The sequence below is a fragment of the Limanda limanda genome, chromosome 15 (assembly GCF_963576545.1).
Source record: "Limanda limanda chromosome 15, fLimLim1.1, whole genome shotgun sequence".
NCBI classification, from domain to species: Eukaryota; Metazoa; Chordata; class Actinopteri; order Pleuronectiformes; family Pleuronectidae; genus Limanda; species Limanda limanda.
The window spans coordinates 5289313-5306348 of record NC_083650.1 but is presented as its reverse complement, the minus strand read 5'-3'; the positions used below and the strand labels follow the sequence as shown (position 1 = coordinate 5306348).

General features: G+C 41.9%; 1 protein-coding gene across 1 annotated transcript in view; it reads left to right on the top strand.

The window, feature by feature from the left end:
* Positions 1-15849, top strand: part of LOC133020885 (inactive phospholipase D5-like) — a 36157-nt gene extending 20308 nt beyond the window's left edge. Inside the window, exons 3-10 of the mRNA XM_061087625.1 lie at positions 5887-6073; positions 7741-7849; positions 8125-8252; positions 9366-9563; positions 10248-10384; positions 10549-10714; positions 10843-10933; positions 11786-15849. Coding sequence (XP_060943608.1) covers positions 5887-6073; positions 7741-7849; positions 8125-8252; positions 9366-9563; positions 10248-10384; positions 10549-10714; positions 10843-10933; positions 11786-12327 — 1558 coding nt within the window. The 3' untranslated portion in view covers positions 12328-15849. The remainder of the gene's footprint in view (positions 1-5886; positions 6074-7740; positions 7850-8124; positions 8253-9365; positions 9564-10247; positions 10385-10548; positions 10715-10842; positions 10934-11785) is intronic.
* The last annotated feature ends 1187 nt before the right edge of the window (positions 15850-17036 follow it).

Genomic DNA, 17036 nt, shown 5'->3' with positions numbered 1-17036 from the left:
GGTTTGTATAAGCAAGATTACACACCAAAAAAGAACAGATTTCGAAATTGGTGAAAGGATGCAGTGTGGGTCAGAGAAGAAGACATCAAATTTTAGTGAAGATCTGTATCAAGGGGCAGATCCAACATTGTTTGATATATCATCACTTTTTTCCCAGTGTATATTTCATAGATCTTGATTAAGAATATCTGCATATTCAGGGAACAGATTTCTATGAGAGTGTGAAAATTGGTGCAGCTTGATTGAATCTAAGGGGGCTGTTGGGCCTTGGCAGAGGTCTGGGCTCTCTGAGTGCCATTCTGATTGGATTTCCCTTGGTCCTGCTGTGTTCCACCAGCTTGTATTGCAGGAAACAATTTGTTAGTTCAGTTTTGAATATCAAGCCATCCCAGTGCAATGTTGCAACCCAGCTCCCACAGGCACCAGATAAAAACTGCAGCAAAGCCTGAATCACTTTACAGGGCATGCAGAGGTAAAATAATGTGGCAACGCCAAAATATGACAAATCTGTTCCTTCCTCCACCTCATTACTGCAGCTCCCCACTGTCCTGGAGTGATTACCAGGCTGTTTGCAAAGTTTCTTTCTACCAGAAACTTTTAAGTTGCCACGGTCTATCAATGTGGGATCTCCCGAGAAAATAAAGAGCTGTGCAGAAAAACTCTGCACCAGCAAATGTCTTGGTGGCCCAGAGTGAAACTGGTTGATCAGCAGATCTGCGTTCTCTGTCTAAACTTCCGACTGGTTCCCCTCTTTTCATTCAAGTTTCTGTTCCTCCTGGAATTACCTCTCTCTTTCCTTTTCATTATGTTTGAGCCCAAAACTCTCTCTTCTTCCCCAAATGAGTCATTTAACAGCGATGCACAGAACTCAGTCAAGCATCCTTCTCTTTCACTGAGAGTTGAAAGTGTGATCCCAACTTGTAAAGCTGCATTGGCCTCCTCCTAGTGCTTGGGGGGGGAAGAATGAGATATAAATGCGAGGCTAGAGGAGAGATGATGGGGGGGTGACGGGGGTGAACCTAATCAAAGGAGAAGAAGAGGAGGATCTGGGGGGTTGGACTGAGTGAGAGCTGAATAGATTAATCTGCTGTTATTGGCTTTCCGTCAGGGGATGACGAGGTTCGTCAGCTCCAGACTTGACTCCAAACAAATTTGCAGTGTGTGGTCAGATTTCATGATTAGATTATATGATGTGACATGCATCTTATGAAAGACCTATAAGTCATGCAAGTGTAACATAATGAACGATTTTATTCCATATTTTGCTCAAAGCGTGTTCCACTGCAAACCAGGAAAAGTGATGGATGACCATGAGACACGTTTATAATAAGGTGCAGCGAGCCTTGCTCTTGCTCACTTGATTTCCTGAAGGTGTTTGAGTCATTAAGGAAAATGTGTCATTTCTTCCACCAACTGTGAAAAATGATCCAGTGATTAGGTTAAAATGAAATCAGGGACATTTTTTTTAATGAATGATGTAATTACAGGAGGTCGACCTGCTGATGCTTGATCTGTGACCTTTTCTCTCCTCTCCTGGCCACATGATGACTCAGCAGCATTTTTTTGCACACAGCCGGTTGTTTTGCTGTGTAGTTAATGTTGGGTGAACAAGTTCATATATAATTGCACTGGAACCTCCTTGGTCTTAGTGTGTTTGTTGCATGGTTGTTGGGGGCAGTTATTGCCCTCTTGTCTGATTTGACGCCAGCCCTGATATTTCCCCAGTGGACACGTGTAATTTCCTGGTATCAGAGGCCGATGAGCAAGTTAGTATTGATCTACAGTTGCCCGGTGGAATAGCAGAAACAATGCGTGGAGAACCAGACTTAACTCGACCGTGAAATGGATTTGACTTTTAGCACCGCCGGAGCAGTCGGCCGCTTTAGGATCGGATACAGCACCTGACAAATATCACTGTGAGGAAATGTGCTTATCGCTAAAGGATGTTAAAGGTCAGGGTGGGTCCTCCAGCTCGTTTCCTCCAACAGAAAACAGCTGATTGTAAAGATTACACGGTTGTATACATTTCATCAGGTGGCAAAGCAGGAAAAAGGCCAGCTAATGGCAGTTGGGTTTTAATATTTAATACAAACTATCTTTATGTTATCATAAATGTCCTCTTAATAACAACCAAGCTACAACCAGAAAACCTAAAAAACTAAAGCTGGTGCAACAGGTTAAAGAAAATCACTGCACAAACAATTTCAAACTCCAAAAACCTCATACATATTTTCTAAAGAATAAAAAAAAAGAGAGAAAGTGACCCTTGGGGACCCGAGGGGCTCAGGCCGGGTCGAGCTATTCACACTCTATTGTGAGACTTCTTGGTAAATACACAATACAGCTGATTCAAAGGTCCGGGATCTGTCAATGCAAACCTTTGACCACCACTCATGTCCCCAAAAACAGCCAGAGCAGGAAATGTGAAGGACAAACATTGTAAGAACTGAACAATCAGTTTGAAGTGGTTCAAGTTTCAGATAATGGATTGAAATTCATTTTCTAAGTGTGGTTCCCATGACGTCAGTTTGAATCTGGACTTTTACCTATAAAGTGAGTCACACACAGGAAGCAGACCTGCAGCTGCTCCTGTGTTACACATATTAATGATCTGGTTGCTGCTCACTCAGAGCTCAGGGCAGCTTATGAAAGGTCGGATGATTATCAGGTGTCAGAGGCCGAATCTACCACGATGATGATTTTAAACATGATCCCGTGCTGTTTGTTATTCCACGAGCTACAACAGCAACACAAGCATATGGTGTTAATTGGCATAACGACGCCAGATTACACTGACACACTTTAGTGATTCATATGTAGCAATTGTTTATTTATTATGTAAACTCCTGGGGTCCCATCAGACCCATTAGTTGGCTGGCAGTTACACCAGTCAGGAGCAGCAGAGGATAAATCAAGAGAAACAACTTCTGCATCCCTGATTTCTCATCTTTTAGTCTGACTGCTGGAACTACTCAGAATCACCATTCATCACAGTGAAGCCATTAGAGCGGGCCGAGAGGAATTCTTTTGACAATAAGATTACCGCCCCTCCTCTTCAGTCTGTTTTCCATCCATCCTTGTTCTTCACGCACTGTAGATGCCCTAGTTTTTGCTGTCTTTTAAAAACAAATGATAATCCTCTCTATAATTTCATTTCGGCTAACCGTGTTTGTTTCCTTTTGTCTTTTCTTGGCTTACAATCTTCGAGCCAAGCAGAGGATTATCCTTTGAAAGGCCTCGGTAAACCGTGCACCATCTTTACCTGCGATTCTCCCAAACTTTACTGGCATTTCCTCGAGCAGAAATTAGCATGTTATCCTCACGGAGGGTGCGAGTCCTACAGTTTGACCCTGGGCCACTTTCCCAAACCTGACCGAGCTCTACTTTATCCAAGGAATGTTGTACAGCTGGCAACCTGCCTCTCAATGTGATGCCAGGACATTATCACCTGCCGCACACTCTTCCGCCGCTGTGCCCTTGAGTGAAGCGCTTGCTAGACCCTGAGCTGTCACACCTTCTCTGACCCTGTGCTGCAACTGGGCGGCAGAGCTATGATCTATTTGGTATTACCAAGTCCTAACCGGGGAGTCCACCAAGGGAGAAGGACTATGTTTTATAGCCAGAAGTTAATGGGGTGAAATTATCCTTGTTTCTAAGGGGGTGATGTAGACTATTGAATATGTGATGCAGTTATTTCTATTTTTACCAATGACGTCGACTTTACACTGAGCTCTCAAAGTTTTTAACCTGTGAAAAGATTTGATCAGTTGGCGACAACCAACATTCAATAGACCCAATTTCTTTCTTCGAGTGCTATGGTCGTCTCATTTGAACTATTGGCTACACTGCTGCCTCCTTCGACACTCCAGAGACATGTAGCCTGGTTTAACTGGAGACTCTGGTACATTTCCCAGGGGTGTGAATCCGAGGCCGGGACACATAAATAATAAGTGGTATGAATAATGGACGGAGGATCGGAGACATGATTTCAACTTAAGGATCTTACCTTGTCTTCTGTTAGATGTGTAAATAAGGAACTTTATGTGGTTATATGTCAAAAAATAGTTCCTAGTCACCGTTAACCATGGAACAAAATAGATTGTATTAATGTTACTCGAACAGAACTTTCAGTATTGCTCCAACCTTATTCTTTAGAGGAAATTGATAACATATTAAGTATGTTCTATTCTCTTATATTTTCATGATGTGGACAAAATAAGGAGCCAGTAATATTGTCCTGAAATGAGAGAAATAGTTTAAGGTTTGAAGCTTCCTTTTCTTTTTATAGATTAAAGAAATAAATCATATCACTTGACAGGTTTTATCAGGTTTGCAGCACATGACTTCATCTCGTGACCAACCAGCAAATCTAATTGACCTTTCAGTCATGATGACATCATGTCCATGTCTGCAGTGATGATACTAATGCTTGTGCTGGTACTGTGATGATTAGATTTCAATAGTTCCATGTTTATATATTAATTTAAAGATGGAGTTTGGCGTATCCACTGATTCACTGCTCCAATTCACACTGTCAGGATGATCTGCAGCAGCGTATGGATCATCTGTCAGAGGCACCTGGAAAGTCTGTGCTCCGAACCAAACCACGTGCAGCATATTAACCATAACATGTCTTATTATAATTCATCCCCCCCCTCACATGGAAACAAACAAATAAATCCAGGAGCAGGATTGGTTTTGTCACTTTCTGGGAAACTAAATCGAGCACAGAGATGCCGCGGAATTTATGTCTGAGCTGGTCACAGAGGCTGACCCCCCCCCCCCGCCCACACACAAACACCCCATCCGCCACCACCTTTCTATTTCTCTCTTAAAATCCAGTTGGCAGAATCAATTTTCTACGAGCTCGAGACAGAAAGAATGCAGTGAGCGTTGGAGCTTGACAAAAGCCTGAACGGCTCTGTGTGACTGCAGATCCGGGGGGGGGGGGGGGGGGGGGTAATTCAATTTGTTGACTCCGGCGGTAACGTCCGTGTCATTGTCAGGCATCCCGGTAGAGTCAGATGGGAGATGGGAATCCATTAGGGAGAGGAGAGAGGTGCAGTTAGCCAGACAACTTGACATTACACCTCGGCAGTGAGAACAGAGATATTCACAGGGATGATTACAAAAGATTAAAATGCTAAATCAGCTTCCACTGAGTAAATGTTCCACATCATTTGCCATCCAGGTTAGGTCGTGCACTCTTATGATAAGCAGATGATCGCAATGATACAGCGAATCTCCACTTCATGCAATCCACTGAATCTGACATAAAGCAGATTTGTGTTATCTATATGTTTGTGAAACTCTTTACATTATTCATGTGTTACGGCTGCTGAAACCACAGTATATGACTGCAGACTGCTGATGATGACATTAAAATGCACCACGTGATAGCAGAGCGAGTGGAAACCAACAAGAATACAGCAAAAAAAACACACTTATCCCTTTTCCCTGACTAGGTGAAACTGAATCTACGCTGCTGACATCTCTGAACATCAACCTTCACGTCTTCTCAGGCTTCGCCACCGGCAACGTGTGCGAGACTTTAATAACGCTAAGGGGCACGGCGCTGTGGAACTCTGGATTTCTCTCATTAAAATAATGATCCAGAGACAGAGTAGGAAAGTTTTTTTTAGCTGATTCGTATATCACCATTAACACTCGAGCTCCTAGTAATTCTGCTCTACTGCAAACAGATAATTGCTTTGTGACAGACCATGAACCTCACATTCATTTCTTCAGCACTCTTCCACTAACAAGCCTCTGTGGCCTCTCCTAATGATGCTTTTTGTCTTTTTGCATCTTTTTCATGTAACCATCATGTAAATATGTTTTCCCTCTCATCTTCTTTAATAGTTTTTCTCTCATTATTTTCCGCAGAGTCGTGCTAGTTGAGAACATCCCAGAAGACATCTCCTTCCCTGACAATGGTACAGCCCACGTCCCCCTCTCGGTGGGCCTGTACAGTTTATTGGACCGTGCCATCAGGGTCGTGGAGATCGTCTCGCCGCTGTGGCTCCTCAATTCCTCCGATTATGAATCCAGCTTCCAGCCGGCGGCCAGACAGGTAAAACCAGAGGAAGCTGACAGACACGATAAATGCTGTAACTTTTTTTTACTGTTTCCTCTCCTCCCTCTATGTATGACTTTGCTTCCTCTACATGATCAACAGTTGTGGCTTAGATTATATTGCTAATACTACTAATATTTTATACATAATCATTACTTATGGCCTATCATAAGACAGCATTAGATTGGTAATTATGCTAAGCAGCCTATGAAGTATTTGACTTTGGTGAATATATAGTATTAACTACTGTACATTTAATATTGTGGAACTGCTGGAAACGTGTTAAATTTTGCTATGACATGTAATGCACAAGTTAGCATATCTCAAGTCAGCCAGTCACTCAATCATTTTACTGAGCTGCTATTGTTCTTGTGGTCAAGACAAAATGTCAAAACTTCCCACAATGCAACAGGGAATCAGTTTCATGGACATTAATCTATATTTATGCATGACTGCAACATCACAGATGTTATTAATGATGTTATGATATTGTTGTTGTGTTTGAGACTTTTTTCTGAAGCGTCCCCACAGCTCATCCGTGGTTATTTCAGTCAGTATGAAAAGCAAACATGTCTGAGTCGTGAGTGTCGAGGTTTGTCAGATGTGAGCTCAGAGCTTTTGTTTGTTGTTGTGCTGATGTTAAGCTCTGAGAAGCTATTGAATATTTACATTGCTGCCCTTTGTAGTTAAGTAGGAGTATAAATTAGTGGACTGGGGATATTCATGAAATGTAACTCAACTATCTCTGAGCTGTTTTTCGAGTACAGTCACATTTCAACACGGATAATGTGACAGAAAAGTAATAGATATTTGATTTGATTATCAGTGAGGATGTTAAACAGGTACCATCATTTAATTGGCCATATTTTGAAAGGTCATTCAACTACAAGATGTTTTTCTGCTCCAACCAAGACACAGGATAATGTCAGAGTAACAAAGAATTGATCTATGTGAAAGGCGGCAAATAAACCACACGGAGGGAAATGAGCAACTGCCCTTTTAAAATGGTATCGCCAGTCTGGACTATTTTCAGGCTGATTGAAGCAAACTATTCATTTTGGATGTGCGTTATTGGAAGTTGCCTGGAGGGTTTGACCAGGCTTTGTACACACACACACACACACACACAAACACACACACACACACACACACACACACACACACACACACACACACACACACACACACACACATGCACACACACACTGCTTCTGTTTTAAGAAATGGAGAATGTCAGGGCTAATGAAAGCCTGAGGCTCTGGATTGGAACGTAATGGCTCCTTCAGAGGCCTCAGAGCAGAGAAGGGCTAATGGTCTATCAGCCTCCAGCAATCTCTCCACTAACAGTTGCCAAATAAAAAAACATTTCATCGAGAGGGAGACTGGACCAGAAAATGTAATATAGTATTGCCTTTACTGGAAAGGCAAAGTTTAGACGAGGTGGGGATGCTCTTGTATCAGGAAAGTGCACTGCAAGTCTCAAAGTGGTTTGAATAGCTTGAGAACCGTTGATGTATTGTTAAGAGCCCAGGGACGTGCAGCATTGATGTGACACATTCATTATTAATAAACTTTGATAAACAGACGACCAGCGCTCTGACTTACAATGTCCATCACAACAACAGCGTGAATCTGAAGTGACAGCGGCGATGTGTTTCCATCAGGGCCGGGCTCTGCTGTCCAGGCTTCAGGGGCTCAAAGCAAAAGGAGTCCAGCTTAAGATCTCCAGCGGGATGATCGACTCGGCCGAGCTCAAGACGCTCGCCAGACACAGTCAGTGCCCCTCTCTCACTCTATTATACATTCTGTGTGTCTGTTTGTTTTCAAACACACTGCAGCTCAGCTCCGTCTGTTGGGTTAGTGACTGTCCTCTCTCTGTCTCTCTCTCTGTCTCTCTCTCTGTCCTTTCACTCTCTCTGCATCTCTCTTTTCAACTGTCTTTCTGTCTGTCTGACCTTTGTAGTCCTCTCCTAGTCTCTCATGTATTTTAGCCTCTGTCTTTGCTTTTCTTGCTCATCTCTGCTTCTCTCTCTCTCTCTCGTGTCCAGATGCTGAGGTCCACTACGTGAACATGACAGCGCTGACCAAAGGTCACCTCCTCTCCTCGTTCTGGGTGGTCGACAGGAGACACTTCTACATCGGGAGTGCAAGCATGGACTGGAGATCCCTAGCCACTGTATCCAAGTCAACCTCACTATATACAGAAATACACACTACATAGTGAAGTGCAGATTTAATTTAACTAAACATATTCAGAAATTTGTGGAATAACAGTTATATATTGTAAACTGCACTGACACACACATTTAGAAAAAATTGTTACCAACGTAAATCTTAATATAAAACACGTGTTCTCATTTTGTATAGGGATTTAAGTCAGGGCATGCAAGGTGGTGGCATCCCAAAATAGAGAGTGGCCATTCTTTCATCTCCCTCTTAAAAGGTGGGAATCATGGGTTCATTAAAATGCAGCTCCATCCATCTTCAGACACCCACAGATACCAGAGGCCCTGGCTTAGGAAGATGAATTGCAGGGAGGCTCAATGAGGCCAACATTACATATTTGGACCTGGAGTGTTTTATTCTGTACAACTAAAAGTAGTAATTCGAGAATAACTTTTTTACATGTAAAGTTATACATTTCACAATTCAGTATTTCTGCCTCTCAAGTCAGAATCCAATTATATCCACGTTATAGGTATGTGTTTTAGGCAGCTGGACAATCAGAACATCCATGATTGAAGTTTTCCTTATTCCCATCAGTCTGTGAAAAGTCACATTAAGGAGAGAATCTTTGGTCTATTTCATGTGCGTGTTGGTCTGTTTTGAGGGAGATAAAGTAGGTTGTATTAAATTTGATTGAAGTAAATGGGATTTAAACTCAATTGGGGACAATTGCTCATAGCGAGGAATGGGAGTGAATGAGAGAATGAGAAGAAAACGCTGCTGAGGGAAAAGACAGAAAAATTAGAACAGAGAGAAGAACCAGGGCTTTGTCTTGTCACTCATAGCTGGCGCAGGGATAATTGGATGGGAGAACATGGACTTAACATAAGAAGGCATTTATTGTGTGTATGTAGGTGAATGGGTGTCTTTAAGTAAAAAAACAGCAGAAAGGTGTAGACACCTGTGAAAGGAAATCTAATGGGAATGTTGATGGAGGTGATGGAAAGCATTTTTGCCGATGATGGTGAAAGTAATGGTGACCGTGTTCAGGAGATTTAGATCATGTGACTGCTGGTCGTGTCTGTGCTGATGGGGATCTAACACAATTTGTCTTGCTCTCCAGAGGAAAGAGCTTGGAGTGCTGGTGTACGACTGCAGCTGTCTGGCTCTGGACCTCCACAGAGTGTTCAGTCTCTACTGGGGACTCCAATACAGAGACTTCATCCCGTCCTTCTGGTCCAAGCGTCTCTTTGCCCTCTACAACAAGAACGCTCCACTGGACTTCACTCTCAACAGCACCAAGGCTCAGGCCTTCATCTCTGTGAGTCATAACATTAGGTTGTGTTATTCATGAATCCAGGACAAACACTATCACTTTCTAAAAGAGATATCATTCACTATCACTATTAAAACATTTTTAAAGACTAGAATGGCACTCAGTAGAGCAGATACCTCCACCAAGGTCCACCAGTCCCCTTAAATGCAATCAAGTTGTACCCAATTGTGCACACTCATAGATCAGTCCAATATAAAGATATTTAAAAAAAATCATTCCTGAATTATTCTCTAAGATATCCACAAAGGTTGAAAAATGAATTCATTTTTGTTTTCATCTCGCGTGACTGTGTAACACACTGAAGTGCAGCAGTCACATCAAGTGGAGGCGACAACGCCTTGGGAGAGAACATTATTCACACGCAGCGCCTCTGCAGGACGCAGTCTGTCAGCAACATCTGCTTCCTGGAGATGAGCGATGGTGAAGTCATCGAACCCGCAGCGTACAACCGCTGATTTGATTGTGCCGTCCATTGGCGCAGGATTAATACCGATACAAAAACACACGTACAGTTAAACATGGAGGCTTCACTTAGACAAAAACGTGTAAAACAGTGGAAGACAATTAAATCCTTGTGGTCCTTTATAAAGAATGATCATTAGCTATTATCATAACTAATAAGATAAGCAACTTCACTACTGTCTTTCCTCTTGCTCTTTTTCTTGACAGAGCTCTCCAGATGTTTTCATCCCTAAAGATCGTAGCAACGACCTGGAAGCCATTTCCTGGATCATCCAAGACGCTCGCCATTTCATATACATCTCCATCATTGACTACCTGCCCCTGGTCAGCAGCAACGCCCACAAGTTAGACCCTCTGCCGCTGCACGAGCTGCTTCCTTTGGGTTGATTTGACTGCCGTCGATCATCCAAAGCTTGACTGCCTTGCTTTGATTCAAGCGATTAAATTCCTTGTATGCCTTCTGGCTATGTGCCTACAGTTGTGTGTGTCTGTGTGTGTCTGTGCCAAGGTACTGGTCTCGTATCGATGGCCTAATTCGGGAGGCTCTGATCCTGAGGAAGGTGAGGGTGCGTCTGCTGATAAGTTGCTGGGAAAAGACTCAACCACTTACTTTCAACTTTATCTGGTCCCTGAGGAGTCTGTGCATGGAGCAGGACAACTGCTCCCTGGAAGCTGTGAGTACAAGGCCGCTATGTACTATTTACAGCTCCGAAGATACACTTCATCAGCGCTCACCGACCAACTGTATGCCTGTGCGTGTATACCTGTGTGTGTGTTTTTATGTGTGTGTCTGTGTGTGTAGAAGTACTTCAACCCCAGAGTGCAGAGGGATGGCAGCCTCCAGGGAATAAACCATAACAGGTTTATGGTGACAGACAGAGCCATTTATTTAGGTGAGCTCATCCTCTAGATTTTAATACCATGTCCCCTCTCACCTCATGCAGATCTAATTTTCAGTCGGCTAGAAGGAGCAGCTCTGCATTTTGGGAGGTAATATTGTTTGTTCAGGGGAAATTAGATGAGGTTGATACCACACTGATTTCCCTGTTCAGAGGAAATTAGCCTAGCTCAGCATTACTGGGGGCAGGTGGAAACAGCTTGTAACTCTCACCCAAGTAAAACAAATACCAGCACCTCAAATGTGTTTATTTTCTGTATTGCTTACTCTGCCAGTACTTAAGGTTAAGTTAATTCATATCTGTTCCAGTGCAGTGGCTGTTCTGAACCTGTCTGTTTGCAACGGGCTGTTGGCTTGTCCCAATCCCAGTCGCCTATACTACAGAGCACCGGTCACCTCTTCATTCAAAGTTTATTGATGTAAAACATTCCACGTGTCTAAATAGCACCGGACTCATCACTTCACTTCCTTGGCCCTTTAACAACACACGTCACTTGTGAAGCCGAGAAGATGAACAGCTCTCGAGATATACGAGCTACAGACAGACAGGGAACTTTTCCGGAATAAATATTGTAAGATATGTAAATATATATGTAGTAAGGGGGCTGTAAAGTATATTAATGAACTGTTTCTCTTTGCTTCCAGTCTTAATGTTAAGTTAAGTTCATCAACTCATGGTTCCAGCTCCAGTTCTATCGATCTTTCCATCAAACTCTTAGAAAGGAATTGATTTTTCTTCATAGGGCAGAATGGTCTATTGACTCACAGCCTGATTTTTATTATTTGGGGGCAAGATATATTAATTGTGTCTTCATAAAACCGTTGTGACTAATTTGTTTCCTGACAGGTAACCTTGACTGGGTGGGGCATGAGTTCACCTTCAATGCAGGAGCCGGCCTGGTGATCAGCCAGCCGGAGGGCGTCGAGGACAGGAACTCCACGGTGGTGGAGCAGCTGCGGGCGGCGTTCGACAGGGACTGGTTTTCACGTCACACCCGCTCCCTGCAGGCCAACAAGATCCCCGTTTGCATCAAGCACCAGATCAACAGGCTGGTGCCAGTGAAAGACGGCCACATGGACAACGGGCCGATGCCAATCAGAACAGGCCAACACGAAACCGCACCTGCACCAATGAGAAACAGTCACAAAGACGATGGGCACACGCTGGTGAAAACGAGGCAACGCGATGACAAAATGAATCACCAAGGCTTTGCAGATGGACTCGTGCCAATCATAGACATTTATCACGAGACAGTACAGGTTAAAATCAGTAACCTTGACAACAGTCAGCTACAAAACAAAGTTGGTTACCAAGACAATGCAATGGCTCCGCCCAGTCAGTCAGCGGAGAGCAGCGGCAGCAGAGAGACGACCAACAGATCCCTGTGACCACAGAGATGGATTCCTCTTCACTGAATGTCTAGAGGACGGCTCTTTCCCAGTGACAGTGGACTTACATCACTGGGTCTTTGTAGCATTTTATTATTGCCATTTTGTAGGACACTGAAAAAAGAAGATTGAATTAATATCTGGTTTGCGGGACTTGATTTACGTGGAAGAACTCGGGCACTTTTGAATCTTAAAGAATGAAACCAAAACTTTGGTGAGGAAGAAACGATGATGAAGACACTGTAATGACCGTGCTACTTATTTGAAGTTTTTTTCTTCATGAGCAAAGGAGAATTGTGATAATACTTATTGTATGTGACTTAACCTGTTCATGGCCGTCACCATTGATCACCCTTTAAAAGGGGGAAAGGTAACTGCATTTCTGTGCAGAGGTGGGAGGCATTTGAGGACATGTAGCTACAAGAGCTGAAGGTAGCATTCAAGATACAACTTTGCGGGAGATTTACCACACAGCTTTTCATGCTGTGGATCTCAGATATAGACTATATAGACTGAGAGTAGATACTTTGGCCTGGAGTAAATCATTGACAACCTCAAGAACCACCGCTAATCAGTTTATTAATTTGTGTCACTGGACACAAGAAGACAAACTGAATTCTCTGTTAAACATGATGAACTATTAGGTATAAAAAACTTATTAAAAAGTTATATTTATTAACATGATTTTTAAGCATCTCCACAGTTTCGCCAATATCAGTTTTTTACAATTACTACTGAAATGAACATTGCCATTAGTGTTGCAGCTAATTTTTTGTGCTAAGCTCTAAAGGTATTGATCAAGTCACGTTCCCCATGTGTAGAATTTAGAGGCACACAGCAGAGGAAAATGCAGATTACGACCAAATGATTTCTTCTTGCCTCATTATCCCCTGGCGAGCTTGCTGAAAAACCAATGGTTGCCTTCAGGAATAGGAACAAACATGGCGGTGAACAATGGACCATTTAATATAAAAGTTCGTTCTAGGCTGATTGAAACAAGAATCTTTGTTGCAGGCAGTTTCACACATTAAAAAACTTAAGTTCACTCCCTAAATTACAACGTGACATCAAAACTAACCGGATCCACAGACACACTGGAGCTTTAGTACCACAAACACTAAACCCTGTACAGACCCAGAGGATCATATATCTCTCCCCTGCAGGGTGGTGGATATTAAACTCTTTTATTTTCTTGAGGTCATAATTGAATTAGATGATGCACCTATTCTGCTGTGTTAACAACACACGTCTTATGGCCATTGGAAGATTACAGCCTTCATTACAATATTTTTTCTAGGAGGAAGAGGAGTTATTGATCTGAAAAAGGTCCTTAGAGAAAATCATTATTGTTCCATGTACAAATCCGAGGAAAAGTTGAGAAATTGAATGCATATCTATCGTTTCCTTTCCAATGAAATGTTGTGACTTGTTGAACAAATACTAAAGGAGTTGTTTGAAGAAGGGGCCAGAGGGTCTCTGCTCTCATCCAAATCAATACGATGAATTTTTAAAAGAGCTTGACAGTTTAACCTCAAGGACACAGTGGCCTGTAATGTCATCCCTGTGGCTGAATATATATTACCTTTAAGTCAGAGCTAAATATACAGTATCGTTAGTAAAGAGCAGGTCATTTAAGCTTGTGGCAACTTTCATTTGCATTTTTGGAATGGCTGCATGTCAGTTTAAGACCTTTACACACTCAAATATACTTTGTGGGTTTATAAGGTTGAAGCATTGTTTAATTTCCAAAGCCATTAATCAAGGAAACATTAACAGAGAGGGCTGCATGGTGAGTTTAATCAACACCGGGCACGGGTGTTATCACTAATTAACTGGGTGAATTAAATAATTTTATTCTGCTGGCAAACTGAAGATATCCCAATCAGAATGTAAAGCAGGCTTCGTGGTAATCTGACAGTCATTGTTGTCGAATAATACTGAGCGGAAACAATGGATTTGTTAATTAACATTGAATTAATTTGGAACTACTCTGATGATTTTAGTCTAAAATGCAAAAAGATATCACAGGTTACAGCCTTTCTAATATTATTATTGTTTTCTGATATTTTACATACCGATTAATTAATAGATAAATCAAAAAATGTATATACACCTAAATTATAATGGATACAATGATCTGTTGCAGACCTTACATTATACACCTGATTTTTTGTTTTTAGTGTTTCCAAAAAAATGTTTGCACCCTATGTACCAGCCACTACAGTACACACCTGTCAAATGTAAGCCTCTATAAAGACTCAGTCCAGAAGTATTATCTTCCCTATACATATATGTACAGACAAGCAGCTGAATCACAGTCACAGTAAAAAAAACACAGCTAGAATCTGGTCGCGATGGACAAGTTCTGCCATCTAGAGGACGTCAAGAGAAATCAACTTTTCTCAAATAATATGACAAGTTTTTCAAAATAAGCCTTGATTAAGTTCAAGTGTTGGTTTGCAACTACTGTTTGTGTCAGTTTATATAAAAGGCAGAAGCGTGGGAATGTTATACTATATTGAGAGTTCCTATTTTGTTGATTTCAAGAGATAAGATGTGAAGATAATATACAAAACACGAAAGTATAATCATATAACATAGTAACAACTATTAAATGTTCAATTATAACATGCAAACAAATTTAATTTCACTTTATTTGCTGCTTTAGTAATTTCTTGAGACACAACCATGAATCCATCCAGAAAGTGATCCACACTAAAGCTGATGTACAGCAAATACAACCACAAGTCATTTGTAAAAGTCCATTCATGAGTCAAACGTGAAGATCGTTATCTCAATGACAACATCCACATACTTTCTTGTGAAGCACCACGTCTCCACGCTGTACTGCTTGTGAACTGACAGCTTGTCTGTAGTTTGATTCTCTACTTAATGCTGCTATTATATATTATAATCATGTGGAGGCATGAATGCTGCTAATACGCCTGTACCCAGGTCTTGTTTATTTCTTTAAAAACTACGTTGATCTTTATAAACAGTGACTGTTTTATAGTTTGCATGGACCAGGACTTAACCTTTAATGACTTGTTTCCAATGTAGAGCTACTGTCGCTCTGGAAACAGAGAACAGAGATGTCAAGGTTTGAAATCAGCAATGGTTTAGAATTTGATTCAAGAAAACTGAGGTGGATGTTTTTGTGTGACCTGCTGGCACTGATGTCTGTATTTCCCTCCAGTGAGACGGCAGATATGTCTAAGTCGACGGGATGGAGACAGCTGCATATTTAAACTGGACGATGCTCACTGTTAATGCTTTTAATGTCACCTACCTTTATTCTGTTGAATCTTCTTCGGCATGACTGTTGCTTGCATGCCCTGCCTTTATGAACAGTGCACAGTAGCTATGAGCCTTTCTAGAGATGATGATATTATGGAATCTTATATACCTTTAAAAATACAGACGGAATGTATATTTATTGAACATCCTTGTTAATGCACACTACTGAATTATCTGATCCCTACATTTTTACTCTTAATAAAAAATAAGGAATCTTGGCTTTTAGATTTTCTGTGTTTTTGTGTGTGTGTGATTGTGTTTGTTTTTTGTGTGCGCTGACTAACATTGATTAACACAAAGGATGTTGATTAAAGTGAAGTGGCTTACCTCAGAAGTTAATCCTGAGTGCAGTACTACATTGTGGCTGTCAGTCTGGGGGCCAATAGGCTGAGTGGTCAGGCCTCGGGGCAGGTATCCATGTTACTGCAGGAACATGTTGGCTGATTTTATACAAAATAATTAATAAAAAACAGTAATATTCATACCTGACGGTGTTCACAGTCAATCTATCAAAGCTGCAGCCACTGAGTGACAGATGACATCTTTAGGGTTATTTGATACTGTTATAACTGTTTCTACTGAACTGTCTGTGCCTCTCCAAACTGATTGAGGAGATAAAGAGAAGGAGGGAAGAAGTAAATAAAGAAAATGTAGGAAAGTTTAACAAAGCAGTTACTTTTAAGTGATTTCTTATGTTTCAGGTTCCAGGGTTGGCCACAGGCTTCATCCTTCCAGGTGAGGGCGGAAGTGTCCCCACAGGCTCCATCCAACTAGGTGAGGGCGGAAGTGTCCCCACAGGCTCCATCCAGCCAGGTGAGGGCGGAAGTGTCCCTACAGGCTCCATCCAGCCAGGTGAGGGCGGAAGTGTCCCCACAGGCTCCATCCAGCCAGGTGAGGGCGGAAGTGTCCCTACAGGCTCCATCCAGCCAGGTGAGGGCGGAAGTGTCCCCACAGGCTCCATCCAGCCAGGTGAGGGCGGAAGTGTCCCCCAGGGACCACCCGCCGGGCGCAACTGCTCGACCAAAAAGTTGACTAAGTTTCTTAATAACACATGCAAAATAAAATAAGGGTTAGAAACACTCATCTCACTTATCATGAATCAGAACATGGTTATTAAGTTGATTAACACATGAGTGGCTGCACAATTGGGGGTGTTCTACTAGTTATATTTTTGGTTTGGAAGCCATGCATTTCTTTTTACAGATGAAATGACTTCATGAAGTGACTGATGCATGTTTGCATTGAGTCAAGAGGAGTTCAGGCAGATTACAAACAGTTGTTATGTTATGTAATGTTTTGTTATGATATGTTATGATATGTTGTGTTATGTTTTGTTATGATATGTTATGATATGTTGTGTTATGTTTTGTTATGATATGTTATGATATGTTGTGTTATGTTTTCTAATGATA